Source organism: Osmia lignaria, chromosome 2 (genome assembly GCF_051020975.1).
Source record: "Osmia lignaria lignaria isolate PbOS001 chromosome 2, iyOsmLign1, whole genome shotgun sequence".
Lineage (NCBI taxonomy): Eukaryota > Metazoa > Arthropoda > Insecta > Hymenoptera > Megachilidae > Osmia > Osmia lignaria.
In genome coordinates, this window is record NC_135033.1 from 3,473,936 (window position 1) to 3,500,934 (window position 26,999).

At 34.0% G+C, this 26,999-nt stretch overlaps 2 protein-coding genes across 2 annotated transcripts in view; one reads left to right on the top strand and one right to left on the bottom strand.

Moving 5' to 3' along the window:
• Window positions 1–26,999, top strand: part of LOC117605966 (uncharacterized) — a 358,528-nt gene that overhangs the window by 117,882 nt on the left and 213,647 nt on the right. The window lies entirely within an intron of this gene.
• Window positions 12,701–14,714, bottom strand: LOC143305806 (uncharacterized). Its single transcript, XM_076690838.1, has 3 exons — window positions 14,693–14,714; window positions 14,499–14,590; window positions 12,701–13,539 (listed from the first exon to the last, which is right to left on the bottom strand). Exons 1-3 carry the CDS (start codon window positions 14,712–14,714, stop codon window positions 12,955–12,957), a joined length of 699 nt encoding a protein of 232 aa, XP_076546953.1. The 3' UTR covers window positions 12,701–12,954.

A 26,999-nucleotide genomic window follows, 5' to 3' on the forward strand; every position in this document is an offset into this window, starting at 1 on the left:
ATAAATAATAAATAGAATAATTATATAACAGTCTTGCCTTTTTTATTAATTAATGGCAAAATCGTGAAATGTTGTTTATCGTAAATCGACGGAGGCAAATTCTTGTATATAAATCTCGATTAAAATTTACTTATTGACAGTTTAGCAATTGAGTTATTAAACTTGAAAGCATTAATTATAAATGAAAGTTTTCAAAAGTAGAGAAAGTTTGGTCAATATTGCAAGCTGTGATTTAAGACCTAACAGGATCATAATTCTTGAAGTGTCAAGAGTACTGCAAATTGTAGTCCCTATTTCAGATCTTTATAGCTAGTATAATACATCACGATTTAATGACACCATCAACTACGTTTAAACAGTAAATAATGTGTTATCCTTTTCGATCTAGAGGTACACATATAGTACGTCCCAGTGAATGTTTCTGATTCCCTTTGGGACAATCTGTGTTACATATGTGCATTATGTTATATTTTTTCCTTTATCTTATTTGGCTGTATACTATTATCTTTTTATTGGCAACTATAACAATAAACGACATAACAATGTACAAAATAATCTTTGTATAGGTAATAAAAAACAAAAGAATAAAATCCAAATAACAAAGATTGGATTAAAAGAGTTAAACATTTTTAATTCTTTGAAGATGAATTTTCAATACTCATGTTGGTTGCAATTGTTATAAATTTTCACAACCAATATAAGCATAATCGGAGGTCTACCTAGGTTTTTCTAGAATTAAAAAATTGGAATATTAAAAAATTAAGAAATTAAAAACTTAGACAATGAAAGAATTGGAAAATTAGAAAAATTTGAAAATGAAGAAACTGGGAAATGGGGAAAATGAGGACATCAATATCAATCACATATACATATCTACCAGGATGTTTCAAAAGGTTAAAGTTACATTACTTTCCACTGTATGAAACTCTTTGACTTTTATATAAAAATGAGTTGGGAATTAAAAAAGGGTTCTGGTACATATTTGTACCATCGATTGAAGCCACATTTTTTCTTTCTTTTTTTGATAGAATAATTTAACCATCGGGAGCGGACCGTGGAGAGTTTTCTCCTCAATTCAATTTGTTTCTGCATTTCATATTATTTTTATTTTCTAAATTTTATACTATTCCTTTAAAAATTATTCTTCCAATACTTGAAACTCTTTGGTTTAAAAATTATACATTCGACTTTTAAGTTAATATTCTTATATGTGTTTTGTAAATTTGAATTGTCCCAGACTCCGCTGTTCAAGGGTTAAAAAATTACGTAGTAATTACATATTTATATAGTTTCAAAGTGAAGAAAAAAAAGCCCTTGTGAGATCAATGTAGGTACATTTATGTATCAGGAGACGTCAAAATGTTAAAAAATCTTCCTTCTGCTAACTGAGTTTTATTATTTATCAAATATGAATATTAAGTCAATGATCCTAAAATAGTATTATACATTTGATTTTAACAGAACCAAATAATAAAATTGCTGTTATAATTCATACCTCTGATTTATTTTTCACTTGTACGAGTGTCCACTGACTTATGCACGAGGATGTGCTACCTACTACATATACATATATGTATAAGCTATAGAGATAATTATATGTATAGAAATAATTGAGTATGGGTTTCTGAGAACGTTCTTGTGGGTACTCTTCTAGTGGCGATTGTCGGAAGTACCACTACATAGCTATTGTTCTTCGTATTAAGCTTTAAAGGTGGTTGGTTTCGTAGCTAGGAGTTGTAGTTCAAAGACATCCGTTTCGAGGAAAGTGGAAAGTGCATGACAGGTGCTCAAGCAACTACGGAACTGGGCAAAGTCCTCAATATCGTGCCTGCTAATGCAAACGCAGGTAGGATATGTGATGCTCTATTGTACGCTTGGGTTGTTAATTAATATTGCTGGGAAATTGGTCGGCAAGCGAACTAAGGAAACTTGTAATGACTTTGATCGTTAATAAACTCGGCCCTGAGTAAAACAGCATTTGAAATAAAAAATAATAATAATTTCAAAAGCTATTTTCTTGAATGTGTTAATAGTATTTTTATATCACTCAGGTTCTAATTTGAAATGTTTATTTAATTCTATTAACGTGTAATGAATATTTTTTAGTCTAAACTTGAAATGATTAATTGAAATAAATATGTTTTTCATTATACATCCTTTTGTCGTCTCAAAAGTCTTAAAACCCTTACCAGTTTTGATAAACTGTAATTATATACTGAAAATATTTTTAATTATATTTATTTTAAAAAAAATGTGATTTTTGGCAATTTGAATACTTTGTGACTTGTAGATGCGTTCACTGCTCTTGGTGAAATTTTCAGGTATACCTACAAAAAGTATATTTTAAATTTCCATTACAGTCACAAAAAAGTTCTAGAAAGCAATCTTTGTCGTTTACTTCAGGATTTCGACGAATTGCAATTTTTTCAAAATGATGAAAATGGGTCATCTAGACAACTAATCTTTCAGCTTCTCAAAAATTTTTAGTAAATAGATTGAACCAAATTATAGGAAGGCTATTCTTGTAGGAGAAGGGAGAAAAAGGCGTTTCGTCAGACTCGTCAGACTCGTCAGTGGGGTTGACAACAGACGATCCTTGCCCCAGACACCTATCATACCGCAATTCGGAATTCCTACATATTCGAACTGCATGCCAGGCGACCGCCAGCGAGAACACTGTTCACTGTCATCTCGCCGCCACCTAGCGGTCCCCGATCCGAGCTAAAGCTCGGAGACGAAACCATCTCTCCCCCTCCACTAAACGCCTACATTCTGTTTTAAAGCATATTCGTATTCTTATGATCTGCGGTGTACATATCTTCAATATTACTTAAGTAAAAGAAAATATAATACTTAATTATACAAATGTTTTAAACAACGGAAAGCATATTTAAAGTGAAGGCAAAACGGTTCGTTATGGTGAAGGTGGATAGAAATTTTTTCTTCATTTAAAACCGCAGTTGCTGTTTGTATATTCCATTTTGTATTGATGCAGAGATGATAACGATACATACTAATTATTATCAGAAGGATGAAATTAGTAAAAATAATATTTAAGATGTATAATACTGAGCATGATAGGTTTGTTCATTTACGAAACAATTTTGAAATTGTTATAATGTATATTGCACAATTTATTCACGTACCATCCAGTTGTCCCTTGTGTATCATTAGTAAGACGAGTACAGTCGCGAGCATAATAGGCTTCCCCAGGGAAAGTGGCTATGTTCTGGGCTTTCCCTCCTCATGGACATCCCTTTTTAGGTGCCCCTCCCCCCCCCCCCCGTGGGAAAAGAGATGATATAGGGGGAGAAGGTATAAATCTGTACCCACTTGGCACTTACGTACAAACGTTTACATGGAAGAATTTGAATTTATGTCTAAATCTTTGTTCATATTTCTTAATTATATACTAAATTTTATAATATTTAATAATTAAAAATTTTATTAGTTTGTTTCTAAATCATTCTTAATATTAGTATGCTTCCTCTGCAACGCCTTTTCCCTAGCGAAGCTTGTTCTGTTCGATGCTGTACTAACTTTGATAAGGTTTTAAATAAATTATTACACATTCGTGTTATCCTACACAACGCTAATTGATAAAACATGAGAAGCGATTCCTTTTACTTAATTACTTTAACGATTTTAGTTATTGTTTTGAGAAACATACGTTTTAACCCTTAGCTGGCACTGTGGGGTATCAGACGACCCCAGCTAATTCAACTTCAATTTAAGCCACTTATGGCTAAAATTTGTCTTTTCAACTCTCCAAATAAATACCTTTTTGGAAACCACGACTTTAGTACTATTCTTTCCCTTAAAATGTTCAATCTCAGGAGTGTCCAGCTAAAATATTGGCTCTTTGTTTGAAAATTTGAAAAAGTTATGAATTTTTTTGTGAAAACTCATTTTTTCGATTTTCCTACATTTTTCAATTTTTTCTTTTTCATATTCAATATTTAATTTTACTACAATTAGCTATGAAATATGCTAAAACAACTTTCAAAGATTATCTAGGAATTCTTTCAAGTTAAAATAATGAATAGCTTCTTCGCAAGAAATATTTTAGTGGTTGGAGTCTTAATCGTCCCAGTGTGTCAGCAATGTTATTCTGATGAAGCGTACTAGTTAAGGGTTAAGCAAGAAATGCTAGATACTGCTATAAATTAAACAGTTAATTATTAAACAACCTCAAACATTCTATGTATTTATCAAAATGGTTGACAGGTTTAAGGTGGTCGTTAAAGAGCATGGTATGCAAGTATGTTTAGTAGCTATGCAAACTTTGTTTACACTCGATATTCCGCTCAATATAAGCAGTGAGGTTGAAGTTTCACCGGATATTGTGGTAGTCAGCCAGTTCGTCAGTTTGTCATCGGTAAAGACCAACTAAAGAGTGGATAATCATTATGAAAATTACAGTTGTGTAATCTTTTTAATTCCATTCAAATTTAAAGGGGATCAAAAATTTCTCTTTTTCTCAAAGATTCATTGTCGTTCTTTAGTGAATAATAATTTTGAACATTACAGCTGTGTCATTTTTTTGTAAATTTTATTCAAATATAAGGCGTGTAAAAGATTTTGGTTTACTTGGAGGATTTATGAAAGGTTGAAACAGTGCCGGATCAAAGGAAAGTCTAAGAGGGGCTATAAGATCTGGTTCCATTTTCCAAGTCCTTTCTAAACCTTCCGTTTACTACGTAAAAAAATATTAAGTGACATTTTTTTTGTTGTTGCCTATTTTTACTACTAAATGTTATTTAATTGCAATTTTTGAACCAAATTTATCAACCAAGGAAGGCCCCAAAAATTTGGTAGCCCCGGGTCCCAGAAATTTTAGTCTTGTCCTGGATCGAAATGCAGTGAAGTTAAAGTATCAAATTTAATTGATATGAACCTTTTCTGTGAGCTAATTGTAAAACACCAGAGTTCGTTTGTGAATCAAGTTTCTCGACGTTCAGTGCGTAAAAACTAACGAATGTGATGACAATTAACAAAATTCAGATATGAATTAATGAATTTCAGGGACCAGTTACGATATGCGGTTCTTCAGATGTTTCGAATCTGTAAGTATCCGCTTTGTAACACTTGAGAAATCACGGCACATTGATGAATGTTTTGTACAGCGCACAAGAGTAATCACGTTGTCGTGCAAACACGAACCACTTTAATGATTAATGCATTTTTATATGTTCCTAATGATCTAGGATAAGAAAATTGTTTGTGAAAGATTAATAATTATATAGAAGTATAATTTAGAGAGATTATTAAATTAAATTTAATAATTGAGTGACACGTTGAACTTTGAATTCATATTATTTATTAATGTACTAATCAAAGAAGAACTATATACATAGAAGGATTGACGTAACTAGGCAGAGGCATGGGTGAGCTTGGCTCCTCTAAAAATCTGGACTGGCCCCTACTAAAAAATATACATAGATCTTTGCCATTCTATAATTAAAAAATTCCGAAGTTCTAGGATTTCAGAACTTTAGAATTAAAAGTAGAAATAAAATTATTCGATGAGAATATTAAATAAAAGCAATAAAAGTAACACTGAACCTTATAATTCAGTGGCTAAAAATGGTAATTAACTTATTTGAATCTTTTCTTCTCCCAAGTCTTATGACTTTATAATGATTTTTTTCTTACGTGAGAAGATTTTGAATATTTATGACCAGTGAGCTGAAGATAAAAGGAAGTTCTTATAAATAATTTGTAGAAAGGACTTTGAAAGGAGTCTAGGTAATTTGTAAAGGATATGACTTTCCCTCCATATCAAATAGATGTCATGATCTTCATGTTATCATCAAGTATTTCAATAGAAATCCTAAAATATTAAGAATTTATCATATAATAATAATAATAATACCTTTAATATTCCTACACAGAATTTTAAAAACTTTACACACATATATAGATATGTATTTCTATTCAAAATTTTTACGTTAGGTAATTTAAGTCTACGTTCTGTAGATACCTAATCCTTAAATTTAATAAAAACAACAAAAAGACGTTACTGTTATCACTACCGTTAATCTCTATTATCGTTGCGGTTTTTATTACAACTGCTACTATTATTATTATTATTATTATTATTATGCCAACTATAATTCATAATAATAATATAGTTTGACATTAATATAATTATTTAATTCTTCAAATTCTGGATATACATATTAGGTCAGTGCTTCCCAAAGAGGGTGATACTTCCCCCCTTGTGGGCGCTAAAACGATTCATTGAGGGGGGGGGGGGGGGGGGGGGGGGGAGTAATAGTAGTAGTAGTAGTACGTACTTATTTATATTGCTAATAGTGGCCTTCGGTACAATGGGGGGATTTTTCACTGCATTTCTTCGTGTCTTTTCTTAAAGAAGGTTTTAGGAGGACACTGAGTAACTTTTTATCTGAAAATGTGGCGATAAGCCAAAAAAGTTTAGGAACCTCGGTATTGGGTGTACAATTTAGTTTAGTACACTTACCTAGTTACTATTTTAAATTTGAATATTTTCCCACGCTTCTAAATGAATTTGAAAAGTGATACGAAAATATGATAAAATATGATAAATACCATAATTTCTTGCAAATAAATCTTCAATTGAAAACAGAAAATACACCGAATTAATTTATACACCTAATACAAACTTCGATTGGCACAGCGTTCTTCAAAATTGTATTGTACGAATTTTAAATGTATAGATATACACGATAAGTAATTACTCTGTCTATAACTTGAAAACATCACAACCCAATATTGTAAGTATCGTGGAAGTTATGATAGTTTATAAATAAGAACATTTCTATTAGCCACCTGAAGCATTGGGTTTGAAGGGGTGATAATATACATATATCTCAAACACCTACTTACAATATTTAATATTATTGTACGAACAAATTAAAATCAAATAGAAAATATGGTGTAAAATATCGTAAGTACTATGATTCAGGCAATTATTTCCAAAATATTATATAGTAAGAGCGTACAAAAAATTTTTAAAATCTTTTTGAGGCATATGGGGTTGATAAGAAACATTCAGTTTTTCAATTATCATAACTGGCCGCAATTTCGCGAGTATGAAATACGGTTCACAAAGGAATCGTACAAGTATACAGTGGATAGTGTAATCGCTAATTAATTCCGCAGCAGGAACAGATGAAACCCAGCTTATCGGTGCTCGTCAAGACCCGGCTAAGCTGATATCCATTTAATTAGGAGGCTCCTACCACGCGGTAGAATGTCATTATCGTTTCAACCGTGGTGCTGTTCTTTCGTCCCGGCAGACGGAACTTCGTAGATCCTCGTCATTCTACCCACGTATCATACTTACGTATACCAATGCGAAACGTAGTCTTGTATGTATCGTCTGTAAACGAGAATCAAACGGAAACACGCCGATAAGACTGTAACCGGCGCGTCGTCGTGGAAACAGGATTTCTGTCGTGAGGTATCAATACCATTTCCATGATACACAGCATCGACTATACCATCTATCAGGTATTCAAAAGAAATTGAACGAATTTAAACATTTCAATAAATTTAACTGCAATTATGTTGTGTTTTGAGTTCGACTTGGGGTATCAAACTCCAAAGATTTGGAAAAGCTGAACAGACTCGGTCATGTACTCGAGTCATAGGGGAGACCGGGTATGGTTGTCACAATTGTTATAAAAAAGAAACTAAACAATAGAAATGCACTCATAACTCATGGCAACGCGTGGACATATTGTCGCCTCTCCCCCACGATCGCTCAGTTCGCTGTAGATTAGTATCAAGACTAGGTCATTGTTAGTTTTTATACACTTGAAATAAATTTTTGCAATATCTTTTCGCTCTTCTTTTGATTTTTTCCTTCGGGAAAAAAAATCAGAAAGGCTATAATATATCGCTACAGCGTGTCCCGACACCTGCGATCTTGACCAAACCTGGTATGCTAGTAGACCTTGACCCCCTCAGTAACCACCTGCAATATTATTTGGGTGACTCTTTTAGTTCCTGAGATATGAACATCCAAATTTGGAATTTCGACTTACAAGGGGAACTACCCAAGTGTTACACTCACTTGTTAATGAAATTTTGCCAGCTTGTAGAGCTCGTCGAGCTGAACACGCCTATACTCCGTTTTGTGGGCAGACGACTAATTGTTTAAAAGATATTAATAATTAAAGTTAGTTACTACCTATATTGAGAAGTATGACAGACTCACACATACAACTCGTAATCTAGAGATCCACGGTTCAAATCCTTGATTCCCAACTTTTTTTTTTTTTTTTTAATGATAATTTATCTCTCTTTGAATAACTATTACATAAAAATTATCATAAAAAAAAATTTTTTTTGTGAACCAAGGATTTGAACTGTGGACCTTCAAATTGCAACTAACGGATCTGCTCCATGGTTAAATACATGACTCGTAATCTAAAGGTCCTCGGTTCAAATCCCGGGTCACCGGTTTTTTTTTTTTTTTTTTTTTTATGTAATAGTTATTTAAAAAGAGACAGATTATCATTAAAAAAAAATGTTGAGAACGAAGGATTTGAACCGTGGATCTCTAGATTGCGAATTGTATGTGTGAGTTTGTCATACTTCAGAATGTAAGGAGTAACTAACTGTAATTGTTAATATCTTTTAAACAATTAGCTGTCTGCCCACAAAACGGGATATAGACGTGTTCAGCTCGACAAGCTCTACAAGCTGGCAAAGTTTCATTAATAAGTGAATGTAACACTTGGGTAGTTCTCCTTGTTAGTCAAAATTCAATGAAAATCAAAAGAAGAGTGACTTTTTTTCTTTCGGAAATTTTACTGGTCTATTAGGTAGGTATATTGGTTTCTTAGTATCGACTATAACGACTTTAAAATCCGATAGTTTAGAGTTTTATCTAACTTATTCTGACGATCTTTTTGCATTTTTCGAACTTCGTAATAAATGAGTGGATAGTTAAAATTATTTAACGGTGTAGGTCAAGTTGTCACAGAACATTTGGGGTTATTCGTCACATGTATTCGCCAGGATTACCGATGTATATTTGCCATCACTGCGATTCAGATGATTTTGATTAACGATAAGACTGCTGACTTAACGATCTCCAATAATTGATAAGTTTGCTACAATTACTTTTAATTTATTTAATAACCCTGAGCGCGAGAAATCTTAATTCGGACCTGGCTTGCTGGATGGTAGTTGAACTAATGAAACTGTCATTTTTTTATCTTATAAATAATACCGCAAATGTTTGAAAAAACACATCAATATATTGCTTGAAGTTTTTGGAAGCATTCTGAATAAATCATCTTTTCTCAATGAAACTTCTTCTTCGAATAAATTAATTCGAACGAATAAGGTTTCATTGTATGATGCTTCCATCTCATAATCAACTAAGTTTTAGTACTCGGTACAATGTTTTTTGGGTGCAAACTTGGGTTCTGTTTGTAATGGCTCGAGCCATTGTCTCCTACGCTCAGTGTTATGATATAATATCCATCTTCTGTCACATTCAGATCCAGATAAGACTCTATTAGACGGAATAGCAGGGACGTACTTACACGCATTAGTACTTCAATGAAGGTCTTTTCTAAATTTTCGTCTAGACCAATCCTTCGAACTTTCTGTTTTATTTCATACATATAGTTACCTACCAATGATTAGTAAGATTAATTTTGAATATATTTTTATTGGAAATGTTGTAAGGAATATAACAAATGTTATAAATTAAAATTTTTACAAACATCATGATAAAATAATAAAATAGTAAACTTTTTGACTGTCATTAAACGTTTAAACAACCTACAATGATATTAATTATAAGTATAATTATTCAACTACATTACTTGAAAACTTTTCTTACAGTATGTGATGATTTTTTAAAATGTAGAAGACTTTTTTAAAATGAGTCGCAAGTTACTCAAAATAATTTTAAAAATGACTAAAAATAATTTTAGTGATTGAAATGACTAATAAAATTCTAACTTAATTAAAATTACTTATTTTAATAGCCAAAATCACTAAATCACTAAATACTACATTTTTAATTAAAATTACTAAAAAAAAGTTTATTATTTACTTACATTAGCTTTATTAAATTAAAGTAGTGATATGAGGAACCACATGTTAATCAAAATCATTATTTAATTTTTTCTTTCTCTTAAATGCTCTAATTGCTTTTATTAGTTGAATTCAATTACAGTTATATGTAATATTAAAAAAAAAAACGTGATAAACGTAATATTAAAAGTTGGAATTGCTAGTACTTTTTCCGTGATATTCTTAATAAACTGGGAATGAAAGGAGGCTGAAATCAATAGGAGTTCATGCATAGTTCGCTGGGTTTTGCACACACCTTGCAAAATCCTCCATCAGGCGTGGAAGTATGCGGTGCAGAATCGTTGTACACGTCAGTAATTTCGGAGAAAGCCGCCTCGTAAATCCTGAAATCCATTACTCCCGAGATGCGTCCGAATCTGTTGCTCTCGTGACTGTACACGTTACATCAGTTGCTATTATGAACACCAATAAGCTTCTTGAATCTTTGAATCTTTCAGGTTCTAATTAAAACATGAATTTTCTCTTTCTATTAACCCTTTCGCTACGACGCACGGCATCCAAATATCCTACATTATAGATATGATATAAGATAGCAATTGCAATCACAATCGTTAAAATATTGTGAATTATTTCTTTATCGTTTATTTTCATATTTTTGGGAAATTTTTTTATCTTTATATAGCTCGATATTTATTGATCTTTGCATTTTTATCTGTTACAGTCAGGGTCGGCTTTAGGGTGTTCGCCACCCTGAGCGAGACCCCCCTCCCCGCCCCTCCCCCCCCTCTTCATAACTGCTCAATAACAGCATTGTGCTTGTAACAATTTTCCGGCTTAAACATGGTGCATTTTTTATTCCACCTTTTTGAAAATTAGATTTCAGGCGTAGTAGTCCAAAATCGATCCTACCCAAAGCCGGTACTGATTACAAATATGATAAAACGTACATTAAGAAGTAATTCAAAAATGAGTCTGAAGAAGACCAACAACAAGCGGACGAAGCTTTCAAAAACAATAATAATTGAATGTTACTTTTCTAAAAATTCACTGTATCGTGCATCTTATTGATTGGATATAAAGAAAATTGAATTTTCTTCAGTATTAATAAAGTAGAACTATAATTTTATGGTTGTTGGAAAAGGTCAACCCTCTTACTTTAATTTCTTAATCTTTTCTCTTTTAATATTTTTGAAAATTTCAGAAAACTTTGTCGGGAGTAAATAAAAAGTTGAAAAATTAGACTTAATGTTGTCACTATACCAATAAGATACGAAAAAGAAACTTCCTTGACCCCCTTAAGAACCTTATTCTTAAGTTAACTTCTTTTGAGCGAGTAACTGTGATTGATGTATTTAATAATCCTTCGAACATTTTCACGTTCGAATAGTTCCCAAGAATTAATGAACAGACGGGACCATTAAAGAGCATAGGGGATGCAATTAGATGGTCAAGTACGAAGTAATCGTCCGTTCATGGCTGGCGAGAAACGCTCCTATTTTACTTACACTGCACTTTACTAGTTGATCGAATGAGTCAGCTTTCAAACATGTCGTATCGATTGTCGTGTCTTTCGATAACGATCGCCACCATTTGCGACGTATGTTGTTAAATATGATATTCTTTGAATTTTCGATTTTTTTATAACAGGATATGGTAAATGACTCGATTAGCAGACATACAATTATGTGATCCTTTGAAAATAGTTGTCTTTTTCTAACATATAAGGATATTAGTATGAGATGTTAATTATTGAGAACTAGAGGTGTGCAAGGACCCAAAATTTCAGGTACCTATTATTCAAGTTAGGTTAGGTCGAGTCGGGTCGGATCGGGTCGGATCGGATCGAGTCGAGTAGTCGAATTTCGGATGTCCGATATTGGAAAAATTTGGATTTGGGAAACATTCCTAGGAAATGGCCCGTTCACCGATTTTGACGTGTTATACATCGTTAAATTCGTCTATTTGAGTAAATTATTGAGGTGGTTGCTTTTTTTGCGGAAATTCGTGTGTTCTTTTAAAATTTGCTGTAAAGTTACAATAAAAAGGTAAGGTTAAGTGTGTTTTGACGCATTTATGAATAGAAACAGGTGGCTGTTATTACTACATCCATTCTATATACATATTTACATACATCATATAATATTTTAAGGGGTGATTCTAGGGATCAAAATAAGACGAAAATCAAGAATAACGAAATAGCGTTTACGGCTTTGTTTTCCAGTTATTAATGTTTAAAAATTCGAGTAAAAAGCGCCAGAAACCTGCAATCCGCTCAGCACCGACGTCCGAACGTCACGTCGGCAGGGGTCGGTACAGTCATAACCAAGAATCGAAACCGAATACTGCAGTACCGAGAAATAGAATAGCACGAGGTAAGTTTCTACTATTCAACGATTCTTGGTCATGACTAAACGCGCTAAACGGTTTAGTAGTAAGTAGCTACTCCCCACTCGACTAAACTACTAGCCGTGTCTGAACCAGCCTTTACAAAGCGTGCGCGGTGTTTCGTTTTTACCACAAACACGCGCCGAGCATGGAACGAACCATGAATTTCAACGTACATTCGCCATCAGTTCAGTGTTTGTTGGTGAAGATAGAAAACGATGAAGCTCTGCTTATAGCTAGTATTGCAGTGATAATTTTAGCTTATAATGAGTTAATGCGGGATTTAAAATTTCAAGAAATTAGTGGACATTATAAAAATTTTACTCGATTGAGATCGTGGTGTTTCGAAGATTTATTGACCAAAATTGCACCGAACATCACAAAGAAAGATACTAATATGCGAGAAGCAATTCCGGTTCAAGACAGGTTGGTACATGTCAAAATATTTATTTCAACTTTGAGCTGATTTCCTGACTCAGGTGAAAATGACAAAACTGGTCTGTTGATAATTTATAATAATTTACATTACAAATTAGCTGTGTCATTACGATTTTTAGCAACAGGAGGAGTAGGAGAATTATGGGTTTCAAAAGATGGAGGAGAACAATGGAGCGGGGTTAGATGGGAATCATTATGCATTGAAGGAGTAATTTGTGGTACTGAGGGAGAAAATTGTGGAAAAGACTGTGAGGTATGAGAAACCATAGGTGAAAGAGAAGTAAGAGTTGGCTGTGTTTCAAAGTGTCCAAGATCTGCTTTCATGAGAAGACCATAGATTTCATGCTGTATTCGTTGCCGTGTATTGCGCGGATAGCCCACCATTTTCGACGACAAGAATGCACAAAATGATTGTACTTCAGCATCCGCTACCGTCGACGTCGCATGTGGTCTTCCAGCTGTACTTTTCAAGATATTGACAGCACTTTTTAATAGTTCTGTACCCTTGTCAGCTCTTCCTCTTCTTCGCTTTAGTGGTCGCGGATTGATAAATGCCGTCCTTTCTATTTCTCCAACTGACGTACTTAGCGTCACCTGGGAACTATCCCCCACATTATCTATATCGTCCTTATTCCCAGCAATTCCATCAGTCAACGCATTCGATAGGGACTCCTGGACGGAGAAGAAGAAATAACAATTAGTAACAATCAGAAGTAAGAAATGACAAAACCTCTATTAACTCTACTAATGTAGCCCAATGAATATGCATTTCAGCTTCCTAGAACTCCTTCAGAGTGGATGGCGAAATGCGAGGTATTCGAACAAACATGGGATTTTATGCACTGTACAGCTACAATTGATGGGAAGCACGTTTTACTGCAGTCACCAATTAGGTCCGGTTCTGAATTCTTCTGTTACAAATTACAATTTAGTATCATATTGCTCGCATTAGTTGATGGAGATTATAACTTACTATTTGCTGATGTTGGGTGCCAAAGGAAAATTTCTGATAGTGGCGTGTTCAATAGCAGCAAACTCTACGAAATGGTAAAGGACAATTCCTTAAGGTTGCCAGCGTCAATCAAACTTTCGGGACGACAAGTCAAAGTGCCTTATTTTATTGCGGCAGACAGTGCTTTTGCACTTCAAGAAAATATAATGAAACCGTATAGAGGGGAGCATCGCAAGGGCTCGTGTAAACGAGTTTTCAATTACCGACTGAGCAGAGCTTGTAGGGTGGTTGAAAATGCTCTTGATATTATAAGTTTGGTATTCAGGGTTTTAAGAAAACCATTACTATTAGAACCGGAGAAAACCGAATTAGTTGTCACAACAATTCTTTGTTTACACAATTATTTGCGACAACATTCAAAAACCTTGTATACACCTCACGGAGGTGTAGACTATGAAGATGAAAATGGAAAACAAATGGATAGTTCATGGAGAAATGACCCAGACAAAATGAGTTCTATGCTTTCACTACAGAGGAAACCCAGAAGATCTGCAACTGCGGTGGAAAAAATTCGTGATGAACTCGCAGATTACTATTCATGAGGGGGCTCTTCCGTGGCAAGATAAATACGCATGAAATTTATATTTATATAAACGTATTCGTTAACTTTTTTCCTTACCGTGTCTAGTCTTTCCCGCGGTGTATCTCGGTCTTCTAAAAATTTTAATGAATCATACGCAAACCAGCGGCTACGATAAATCTCGGCTGTCCCTGTATCAAAATAAAATAAAAATAAAAATAAATAGTTTTAATCAGAAGGACAATTTCACTACCTTATAGCCATAGAAAAGGAATACCTTTTAGAAAGCTTACCTTTTCCTGTTCTCATGGACATCTTTGTCCGCGATTTTTCTCTTCGGTAAGAGGAGAGCAGGCTAACTATTTTCTTCCTGCAGTCATCTGGCGATCTGTTAATTTCGATGCCTATTTTCTCCCACGCATCAACTTTTTCACTTCTTTTAAAATAATTTATGTCAGTAGGGTTCCATAGATTTTCGAATCTCCTATATTGTTCAATTAATTTGATCATTTCTTCTTCAGTCCACTCCATATCAATTATCAACACAACACTTTCAATACACACCAACTAATAACTGACACTTCGCAATGCCACGAAACACCCGATGCGGTTTTCCCGAAATAAAATAATGTGCGCGGATAAAGCGGTTTATTGTTTTCGGTATCTGGGCTCGAATGCGGCAAACCGAAGAAAACCGTCCACACTGCGGCAAGGAATCCCTTTGTGTTCGCGCAAAAGACCGACAGAAATTGGTTCGTTGCGCGGCATTACAGTATTGCCGCGTGACATGTTCACACTACCATCCGAACGAACGAATATTCGCCCAAATACGTTCGTTCCATGCAGCGTCGCTGCCGCGTTGCAGCCGCGGCGCGCGCGTCAGTATGTACCTAGCTTTACGCTACTCGGCGAACGAGCTTCGCGGCGCGGCGCGGCGTCTCGAGGGGTATACCTCCAGAGGTGGGGATGGTTTCTTCGCAACTAGCGTACAGATCTTTTTCGCTTATAACGAGTCTAAACTGTATACAGGGTGTCCCGTAACGTATTCTGAACAACTTTTTCCTTTGCAAAAAAGTGGTTTGAAGCTTCCTTTTTGAATTATTAAGCAAAAACACTGACCAATCCGAACGCGTACAGCGCGCGGGCTCAGCACCCCATGGATCGAGCACCCCGAGCCGTTCGTTCGCGATCTACGTCAAGCCCCGTTTTCGTAGCCGACGCTGCCGTCCCTGAGCCCGCGCGCTGTACGCGCTCGGATTGGTCAGTGTTTTTGCTTAATAATTCAAAAAGGGAGCTTCAAACCACTTTTTTGCAAAGGAAAAAGTTGTTCAAAATCACTCCACCTACCACCACCTCAGAGGGAGAAAATACGTACCCTTTATACAGGGTGTTCGACAACAGGTGGGCGATATTTTAAGGGGTGATTCTAGGAATCAAAATAAGACGAAAATCAAGAATAATGAAATAGCGTTTACGGCTTTGTTTTCCAGTTATTAACGTTTAAAAATTCGAGTAAAAAGCGCCAGAAACCTGCAATCCGCTCAACACCGACGACCGAACGTCACATCAGGAGGGGTCGGTACAGTCATAACCAAGAATCGTTGAATAGTAGAAAGGGTATAGCAGGATAAGATGGTCAAAAGTGCCCTTGAGCCGAATTTGCTTCGCAATGCACCATTCGATAGCATATCCCAAAAAACCATGGTACACCAAGTTTCAACCCTGTACCTCAACCGGGAGGGTAGTTACAGGGTAAGAAAGAAAAAGTAGTTTTTGCCATATTTTCCCTATTTAATGGCATTCAAAAAATCTGAAAAAATTCTAGAATATTCTAGCCATGTATCTTTATGATTGTGAATTTTTTCAGATTTTTCGGTTGCAAATCCTAGGCGTGAAAAATCAAAAACGCAAAAAAAAGTCGAAAAATAGAGATTTCGGGTAGAAGCTTTCGAGACACTAGATTTTTACTTTTACAGTAGTTAGATATTAGCATGACTGGTGTCCTCAATTTTTTTCAGATTTTTCATTCTGGTGCGTCAAACCGAAAAAAATCAAAAACCGATATTTTCGACATATTTCGTGCGATAACATGAGAAATACTTTCAATTTTTACATTTCCTTTACACACTTAGTGCATTATGTGATTTCGAATATTTTTGCACTGGATGAAGTAAATTCTGAATGGAGAGAGTAAAGTTATTATAAATAATTGAAAATTACGCACCTTATCCTCTAAAATATTAGAAAGTTTTTCAACGTTGCCGATGGGTAAGTCGGTAAGGTGTCCGACTATGGAACTGCTGGAAACTTTTTTGTCACGAGTTCGCGCCCCATGAATGTACAATTCTATTTTTCGTCATAAAACAATTTTTTTTTTAAATTATTAATTACATAAGAATACACAATAATCATTTAATAACGTATGAAAATAATTTTGAAATATTTTATTATTAAGTATACATAAAAATAAGTGATACACAACCGACTCTTTGGCTATATGTACAATTAAGGTAAAATATACATATATTGCTTTCAATATCCATCATAAACCAACAACCACACAGCTTTTCAATTAACAAAATATTGGGAGCTATCCGTAATTAGAACAATACGTAATCAGAAAATCGGTAGTGCACCACTTATTTTTATGTATACTTAATAATAAAATATTTCAAAATTATTTTCATACGTTATTAAATGATTATTGTGTATTCTTATGTAATTAATAATTTAAAAAAAAAATTGTTTTATGACGAAAAATAGAATTGTACATTCATGGGGCGCGAACTCGTGACAAAAAAGTTTCCAGCAGTTCCATAGTCGGACACCTTACCGACTTACCCATCGGCAACGTTGAAAAACTTTCTAATATTTTAGAGGATAAGGTGCGTAATTTTCAATTATTTATAATAACTTTACTCTCTCCATTCAGAATTTACTTCATCCAGTGCAAAAATATTCGAAATCACATAATGCACTAAGTGTGTAAAGGAAATGTAAAAATTGAAAGTATTTCTCATGTTATCGCACGAAATATGTCGAAAATATCGGTTTTTGATTTTTTTCGGTTTGACGCACCAGAATGAAAAATCTGAAAAAAATTGAGGACACCAGTCATGCTAATATCTAACTACTGTAAAAGTAAAAATCTAGTGTCTCGAAAGCTTCTACCCGAAATCTCTATTTTTCGACTTTTTTTTGCGTTTTTGATTTTTCACGCCTAGGATTTGCAACCGAAAAATCTGAAAAAATTCACAATCATAAAGATACATGGCTAGAATATTCTAGAATTTTTTCAGATTTTTTGAATGCCATTAAATAGGGAAAATATGGCAAAAACTACTTTTTCTTTCTTACCCTGTAACTACCCTCCCGGTTGAGGTACAGGGTTGAAACTTGGTGTACCATGGTTTTTTGGGATATGCTATCGAATGGTGCATTGCGAAGCAAATTCGGCTCAAGGGCACTTTTGACCATCTTATCCTGCTATACCCTTTACCTCATGCTATTCTGTTCCTCAGTACTACAGCATTCGGCTTCGATTTTTGGTTATGACTGTACCGACCCCTGCCGACGTAACGTTCGGTCGTCGGTGCTGAGCAGATTGCAGGTTTTAGGTGCTTTTTATTCGAATTTTTAAACGTTAATTATTGGAAAACAAAGCCGTAAACACTATTTCGTTATTCTTGATTTTCGTCTTATTTTGATCCCTAGAATCACCCCTTAAAATATTGCCCACCTGTTGTCGAACACCCTGTATAGTCAGACATGTGTATCAAAACTAATTATAAAAGATGTGATTGGTTAACATTCAAATGTAAGCTTTTAAACTGGAACCTTGTATTATTAGTATAATACTAACGTTACTTAAACTTTAACTTCCCTTTTGTTTTATTAATTATTTAAGGTGAACTTGTAGATGAGGTACTCCCCCTCCAATTTTGATGATTTTTAAATATGTTGTAAAATTCGATATTTTAAGCAATTTTTTTCCTTTAATCTATATGTTGGACTCGATAAGTTTGCGAGATATTCGCGAAAGAATATTAATGGTTACTAATGGGTACGAAAGGTTACTAATGGAAACATTTATTTTTACATTGCTCTAAAAAGACTAAACATTTTATTAAGCATTGGATATTTTTGTAATTTATTTTTTTTCTAAAGTAATACTTCAATTTTATAGTTTTCACTTGTAAATCTTGCAATATATTTCTAAAATTTCATTTTCAAGAAATGTTCTTCTACAGAAAAACTTTATTGTTCTCTTGAAAGTTAAACAATTTTAATTTAAGAAATTCAAGGTTCACTGCTTCCAGTGTGCAAAAAGGCGTTAAAGTTGTTCAGACGAGCAGAACTATTTGATTAACATCATACTTTGCTAATTACGTGCGAATTAGTCGAGCAAGCTTAATTAAAATGAGCCGAACCATCGTATTTGAATTTAATCCTCTTTTATATGAAACTTTTTATGCTTCATTTCTTTCTTTATATTCGTTTCAATCTCGTTTATCTTTTATTTAGTGATAGTATTCCTCTAAAGAAAATATTTTTCAACGTTTTTTCTTCGTTTTCTTCGTTTGTTGTTTATTGGTTATTTTATTACCAAAAAAAGATCACATAAAACTTGAACCTATAAAGTTAGAAAGGATTTCTAAGATATAGGAAATAAAAAAATTTTTTTTCTTGAAATAATGCTCATGTTCGGGGGTAAATTGAAATTTAAATCTTTACTAAGGAATTAGTGACGTGACATTCTCTCTTGTAGAATACAGTCTCTAATTCTAATTAATTAAGTCTCAAAACTCGGTCTCGGCTTGCCGGAAATTTTTCCGACCTTCTGATGATCAGTCATATCCACATTAATATTTAAGAAATACACAGTTATTCTTATACTATTTCTAACTCAAAGTAGTCTCTGAGAGAAATTACATTTTCAAAGCTTTTTCCCTGTTCTTTACATGGCGCCCCCGTTAATTAATATAGATAAGATAGAGATCGTGTTAATATTGTCTAACATTTTCCGCCACTATTTAACGTTGAAAGACGAAGTCTGGGTTAATCGAGATCCAAATCTATAAAACATATATAGGGATATTAATCTAAAGTTAGATGTTTAATTTTTAAACGAAAGAGTTTCATATATTGGAAGCACAATTTTTAAAGGAACAGTATAGAAAATGGAAATAATATGAAATACAAATTAAATTAAAATTGGGATACTCTCCATAGTTTACCATCCGAGAGTTAAATATATACATACATATTTGTTGCATCACATCCCAAACCAAAAATTTCAATTTATTCGTATTTTTGTGCAGACTTGTACATTAGATACAGAGTTTCACGCAAATTTTTCAATATTTCATTAAAGAAACTTGTAAAAATATGTTAATTTTTAATATTCTTATGTAACAGGTAGATTATTAATTTCTATTAATCACATCTTCATGTAGGTAACGTCGAATTTTGGTAAATGGCAAAATTTAATCAGCCTAAAATTTAATCAACATTTTGATATTACTAGTACGATCACTGATTTGTTAATTAAAATCAATATTTTAATAATAATCACACTAGTTTTTATCAGGATAGTTTTCAAAACGAGCTTTTCCGCCCTTCGTGCTATATGGAGTGAAGGGTTACTGGCGCCAGGAAGTCGAAACCCTCCCCAAATAATACAATGCGACCACTTGTTCGTCCATGTTGTAGGTTTACGATGTGTCAATTACTATTGAGTGCGAACGAACGTGACACTAGAAGCACGGGTGGTCCACAAGATCCCCATCGGAGATTCGATTTATCAATATGTAGACATCAAATCAAATTTAATGTCTTTTGCGCAAAATATTATTTAAAAAATTAAACAATCTCACTTACATAATCAGACTCAGATTGATAGAACAAAAGATAAAGAACATATATGTACTTCTTTTTTAACCACAAGAGCTCAGTTGTAAATTGTAGAATTACCTTTTATAATTCAGCCTTTGAATTGTTAACTTGGAAATTGTTAGAGACAAGAAACAAATATTATAATAAAAACTGAATGGGCTTGGATATACTGCCATCAAATGTTTGCATTAACACATACTTATACATATGTACATACATTCCGCGAAACAAAAGGGATCACCTCTACGAACCCGAAAAATAGGGCGAGATTGAGATGGTTATAACTTCGAGAAAAATGGTCGAATCGATATCGCGGAAAGATCATTCGAAGCTGTGAAATCTCTGTTTTCAGATACCTTTTCAAGATTTTAGCTATGTTGAATTTTATAAAAGTTATAGTGATATAAGTAGCACTTTGAAAATTTTTAAAAATTTTGTTCAACTTTGTAATGTTACATGGAACTAACAAATTTTTTTAGCAAATTATATTTGTACCAGTCGAAAGCGACTACCTTCCTATGTAAAATCAGTATTTGTTGGTTGATGTACGATTGTTTTTGGCTGAGTTATTTAACTTTGAAGTAAAAGTCGTCCTTTTGACTTTAACCGCTCCTAGAAAACAATGAAATCATCGTAGATTATTTAATAAAGAAGTAGTAGAAAGAGGAGACTTTTCTCTTTAAGATGCGTCTCTTGCTTTTTCGATTTGATGAACATTTTGATGTATCAGGTCTTTTTAGCGACATGCTTCAAAACCGCACAATTTCCACTTTATCTTCAACTCGGTATCTCGGCAAAGGATAGTCGTAGTATCATGGTTTTAAGTTCATTTTAAAGCAGGGAATTTGCCGATTCGATTGAGCCCCAAGCGAATGCACTGTGACAATGTTTTACCCGTGGCTACTACGTTCAATGTTACCGATTCGCTAGAAGCATCACTCGTAGTACTTCAACGACTGCCTGACAGCTATGGATGCAGTACCACTGGCATTAGCGTCACCCAAGGCATACCGCGTGGAGGTTGCTCGGTTAGATTTATGCCTCGTGTATGTGTGTGTCCGATATTCTTCTGCTTCGTATGCGGACATTTTTCACACAATTACAAAAATATTCATCAAAGACCGATGTGTTTACATATTTGTCAATAAATAAACTGAAGTTAACTAACACGTCACTTCACTCTCAACAGAACAAATGAAGATTTGTTTCGCTTATTTATTGATAAACGTCGGTCTTTGATGAACATTTTTGTAATTGTGTGAAAAATGTCCGCATACACAGCAGGCGAATATCGGGATATGTTAAAAGTATTAGGTGTTTGCAATAATCAGGCTGATCCAGCAGCTGTAAAGTACGCAGAACTTTATCCTCGAAGACGGCAGAGTAGATTTCAAAGCAGCAGAGATAGGAAACCTTCAGATGCTGGACGTTCAAGACGCGTACGAACTGTACAGGTAGAAGAATGAATTTTGCGATTGGTTGACACCGATCCTAGATCAAGTACTCGTTCAATAGCAAGAGAACTCGACTTAAAAAGTCATGTGACAGTACACCAGGTACTGAAAGGGGATCACTTAGACCCGTTTCATTATATTCCAGTGTAGAATCTAGAGGCAACTGATTTCGAAAATCAAAAAAGTTTTTGTCGGTGGCTTCTCCGAAGACAAGAAGAAGATAATCAATTTACACACAACATATTATGGACCAATGAATCGTTGTTCACAAGAGATGATATTTTCAACTACCACAACAGCCATGTCTGGAGCCACGAGAATCTTCATGAAATTAGGATTCGGAATCATCAAGTGAGATAGGGAATTAATGTTTGTGTCGGAATTATTGATGATTCTTTGGTTGGCCACACATTCTTCCAGACCGTTTAAATGGCGAAGCGTATAATAATTTCTTGCCAGTGCTCATCGATGAAGTAGTACCAGAACATATTCAAGAACGGGTGTGGTACCAACAAGATGAGCTCCGGCACATTTCAGAATCGATGTTCGTACAACATTAAATGATATGTTTCCCAACAAATGGATCGGACGTGGCGGTCCTATAGCATGGCTACCTAGATCTCCAGATTTGACCCCACTCGATTTTTTTTCTGGGGAACAATGAAAGACTTCGTTTATGAAAAATCACCTCAGACCAGTGAAGAACTCATCATGAAATTGCATGAAGTCACAGCGCTAATAACGCCAGATATGCTTAATGAAGTACAAGAAATTCTGCGACGTGCAAGATTATGCGTCGATCAATAAGGAGACAATTTTGAGCAATTTTAAATGAACACCACAATTTCAAATTTCACCTGATTAGTAAAGCGTTGAATTTCGAATTTATGGATACACTGACCTAAGATATCCCAATTGTATTGTTACAGGTATTAATTATCTACCTGATAGCATATTGCTCAGGTGTTCTTCTAAGAATTAAGAGATCGTTACTTTTTAAATAAAAGTTTATTGATAACGCAGCTAAATATTTTCAATATGGAATCGAAAGTTTAAGAAATATTAATAAACTAATGTACTTAATAAGAGATCTGGTAATATTGAATAAAGGAATAAAATGACTTGCAAAAAGTGGCTTCTAATAAATCAGTAAATGAATGTCGCAATCTTTTGTTCAATTTCAAATATCAATCGATACACACGCATCCTGCATTCCATTTGTAACTGTGTTCTGATTGGTCGAATATAAGAAACTTTAAGAATCCTATTGTGATTCTGAGAACACGTATATATCTTAGTTTTTTGCAGGGAATAGAGTCGTTTATTCCGCTTCCGCGAATTACTGTACACCCTGTATAATGAACTCATATGGATACAAAAGAACAAAATTGATCTACATCGGACCTCACTGCTTCCGCAAATAAAAGAAGGGAACTACACAGTTGACCGTCCCCCAAACAATCATTCGTACGAAACATTCCTGGATATCTCGTTTAGTTTACGAAATATTTAGATGCACCCTCTTTAGATACCTCACCCTCTATGTATACCTCCCTCCGATTTTTATCAGCTAGAGAGCAAATTATATGTATAAATCAGTCAGAGAACTACGCTCGAAGCGGAAGGAATATCCACTTCCATCCCGTTGCGCCTGTAGCCCGTATTAAGCGGTGTTTCCATAGTAGCGAAAACTTTATTACCAGTAGTCGTCACGTCGATCGACAACGGGGTCATGGCTCCTACATCCGAAATACTATACAATGGCGAGAAACAAGGAACGAGAAGTGGTGTGGGCGAATGTAAGGCTTAGTTCATATTATACAGTGAATCAGAAAGTGTTTGTATTTCTCAATTAATATTTGAATATAGTACCGAGCATGGTAGGCTTGCCTAGGGAAAATGGCAATGTAGTAATTAAAAGTTATATTAATGTTTTTGTAAATTAGTTTTAACATTATTATCGTTAAAATTGGGATTTTCAGAACTATTATTCCTTCATTTAATTACTTATACGTTATTTACATTTGTACTATTTTATTCATAATTTATTGTGACTTTCTGGTATTGTAGTAAGTAGTGATCTTCTTCTTATATCGCCATTTTCTCTAAGGAAACCCACTGTGCTCGGTGCTGTATAAAGTGTTGCAAATTCAGTTTTTATAAATGGAATTATGAACAAAATGCAGTGTGTAATTGGATATTTTACACAGTTATTTGTTATTGATTTAGCCAAGTTGTAAAACAATAAGTATTATTCGACAGGGAATATCCATGCAAATACATAGTTTTATTTTATTTTTTATACTTTATAAATTTTGCGTTATATTGATATTACATATAGAAATGTTTAGTAAAAATGGGTTCAGAATTTTCAAGATAAATGGTACTTGTCAAATGAAGAAAACTGACCATTTGTTCTGTTTCTGATTAAGAGGAAAGCTGAGAAGATAACAAATGAACCAATGTTTTTATATCACTATCTTAATCATAATGATGGTTTTCTACGTCATTTTGAATAGAAATGGGTTAAGAAGCAAAAATTTTATAAGTTTTACAGGAAATTTTAAAAAGTTCCATCGGTGTGACAAAAATGGAATAATTATCTAACGGATACAGTTTTTAAAGTGGTGTAGAAAAATTCTATAAAATTTGTGTTAAATGTGACAAAATAATGATAGAAAGACAATTAAATTTTAAATCCACTTAAATTTTAGAAGACACTCATGTTTTGAACATTCTGGGTAGGAAAGAACTTCCACAAGAAATATCAGGGATGATAGTATTCTTTCGAGTTCTAGTGTGAACCATCCTTAATACGCGCGACGTTAAATCACGAATGAATCCACTCGTTTACAGCGAGCCGGTCGGATACCCGTTTTAGGCGTCGCGTCGCGTCGCGTCGATGTTATTTCATGTGGACCAGCCTTTTGTCGAGTCGTCACACGCGCGACTCCTTGCTGCCTGCATCCGTGACCCATTTCCATCCTTGCTCGTTTCCCGTCGCGATTTAAACATTTTTTAAACTGAACTGCTTTCATTTTACTTAACACGTTAAATGCCGTGGGAATAATCGGTGACCAGAACTGCAAATTACACATACCCAAATAATTAAAAGAAAACTATAGAAAAATGCTTTGAATAGCATTACTATTATACTAATAATGTAAGGCAGCAAATAGGAAGCTTGAAATTTGAAAATTAACTATTCTTATTGTTAACCTTCGAATAGCGGAGCCTGAGTCAATAGTGATCCAAACTTATAAAATGTATACGAGGACATCAACTTAATGTTAAATCTATACTTTAAACGTAAGGGTTTCATACGAGTAGATTGAAAGGATAATTTTTAAAGGAAAAATGTAAAATTTAGAAAATGAAAATAATATGAAATACAAAATTGAATGAAAACTGTGATTCTCTCCATGGTCCGCCGTCCGAGGGTTAATTAGGTGCACAAATTAATTCTGTACCTTCTTTTTTTATTGAACATTTATTTTAAAATAATTATTGAAGTAATCGTAATTATTATATTCTCGTGCCACTTTTCAAATGTACAAAAGCGTGAGAAAATGTTCAGATTACAATTTTTTTTTATTAATTGTTACATCTGGTAAATTCTTATATAAATTATGGTTTATACAGCACGTGGGTGACAGTTTCCAATGAAATGCCACCGCAGGGTGATTGTTTCATTATTATGGTTTTAAATATACGTCAGCAGAATGTATCCTTCTTAATCTTCTTACAATGTAGGTTGTATGTATCTTTGCAGCTAGCTGGCTGGGGTGTGTTTCGATTTTCTCTTTATGTTTCTTTGCGTATCTGTTTATTTACTCCTTAACTGTTAGGATTTTTAGGTCTTTATGTATGTCGTCGTTTCTACATAGAATTTCTACAGTGCATTAACTATTGTTCTCAGTATTTTTGATTGTAGTGACTCTAATTTTGTTGTATGACTCATTGTAGCAGTTTTCCATAAGTCCATATTGGGTTTATGATTGCTTTATAGATTTTTAATTTATTTTCTATGCTGAGTTTAGATTTCTGGCTAGTTAACCAATACATTTGTCGTCTTTTAATTCGTATGCGATCTGTTATTGCTTTGATGTGACGCTTCCATGTAAATCTTGAATCCAAGTGGAACCATAAATATTTTACTCGTTTTGTTTGAGGGATAACCACGTTATTTAGTTTGATATCCGATGATTTTTTCTTGCAGAGTGTGATATTCAAATTTAAAATAGCAATTAAGAAAACGTAATAATAGAGGCAGCAAATTAATTTGTAGGTACACTCAATAATTACAGCTTAAGTACGTTCCACAATAAATATCCAATATCACTACAGCAGTTAAACTGATAAAATTTACTGAAAAGAGAAGAAAAAATCAAAGTAAGTCAGACCTGTGAATGTGTATTTTGGCTAATTTTGACAATTTACAATTTAGTATGGAATAGGATAAAATAATTCTAAAGTTCAAAAGCTAAAAATTTTTTTTACAATTATCAGTTTTTGTATCATACGTATTTACCAATTAAATTGTACATACATATTTAACAATAAACTTGGTCTAACATTATTCTTCATCAATAAATCAGTCTCTCACTCAGGCTCAGCCACATGTTTATCTCCAATCGACTTAATTTTCAAATTATATCTAATTGTTACTCGTTAGCGTACCGTCGACCGATTAATGGCTCGATTAAAATTGCAAAACTATTAGCCTTGACACGAGCGATATCTAAATAAAGAGATCGATTCAGATAACGGGCGAAGGAGCTAGAAAAAATTCCTACTTCGGAAATTACCTAGCTACATAAGGTGTCGCGATATCAGTAGCAATCATCGACTCTGGAGAGACATTTGCACCACGAATGCACCTTCTATCGTGGAAGATCGCGAGCACAATGCAGAGCAAACTCTGACATGCTCCCTTTTTCAACGTACGAAGAATAATGAGAACGGACTTGAAACTTCCTATTGAGATCTCTACAAAAGGCATTCTCGTTGTCGTTGAAGAACAACGTTGTTTAGCACCGGTACGGCTTTGCTTTGTTTCCCAAATGATGAATTTAAAAGTGTCCAACAAAGAAGCGAGCTTTTAGTTTCAAAACTGTTTTAGATCTTATAGAAATGTATCTTTAAGGAGTTATATGAAATTCATGATATTTGAAAAGTAAAACAAAAAAAAAAATTTGTCGGAAGGTGGATATTTATTCGAATGAACATGGGTAAGTAAATAGAGGTGTAA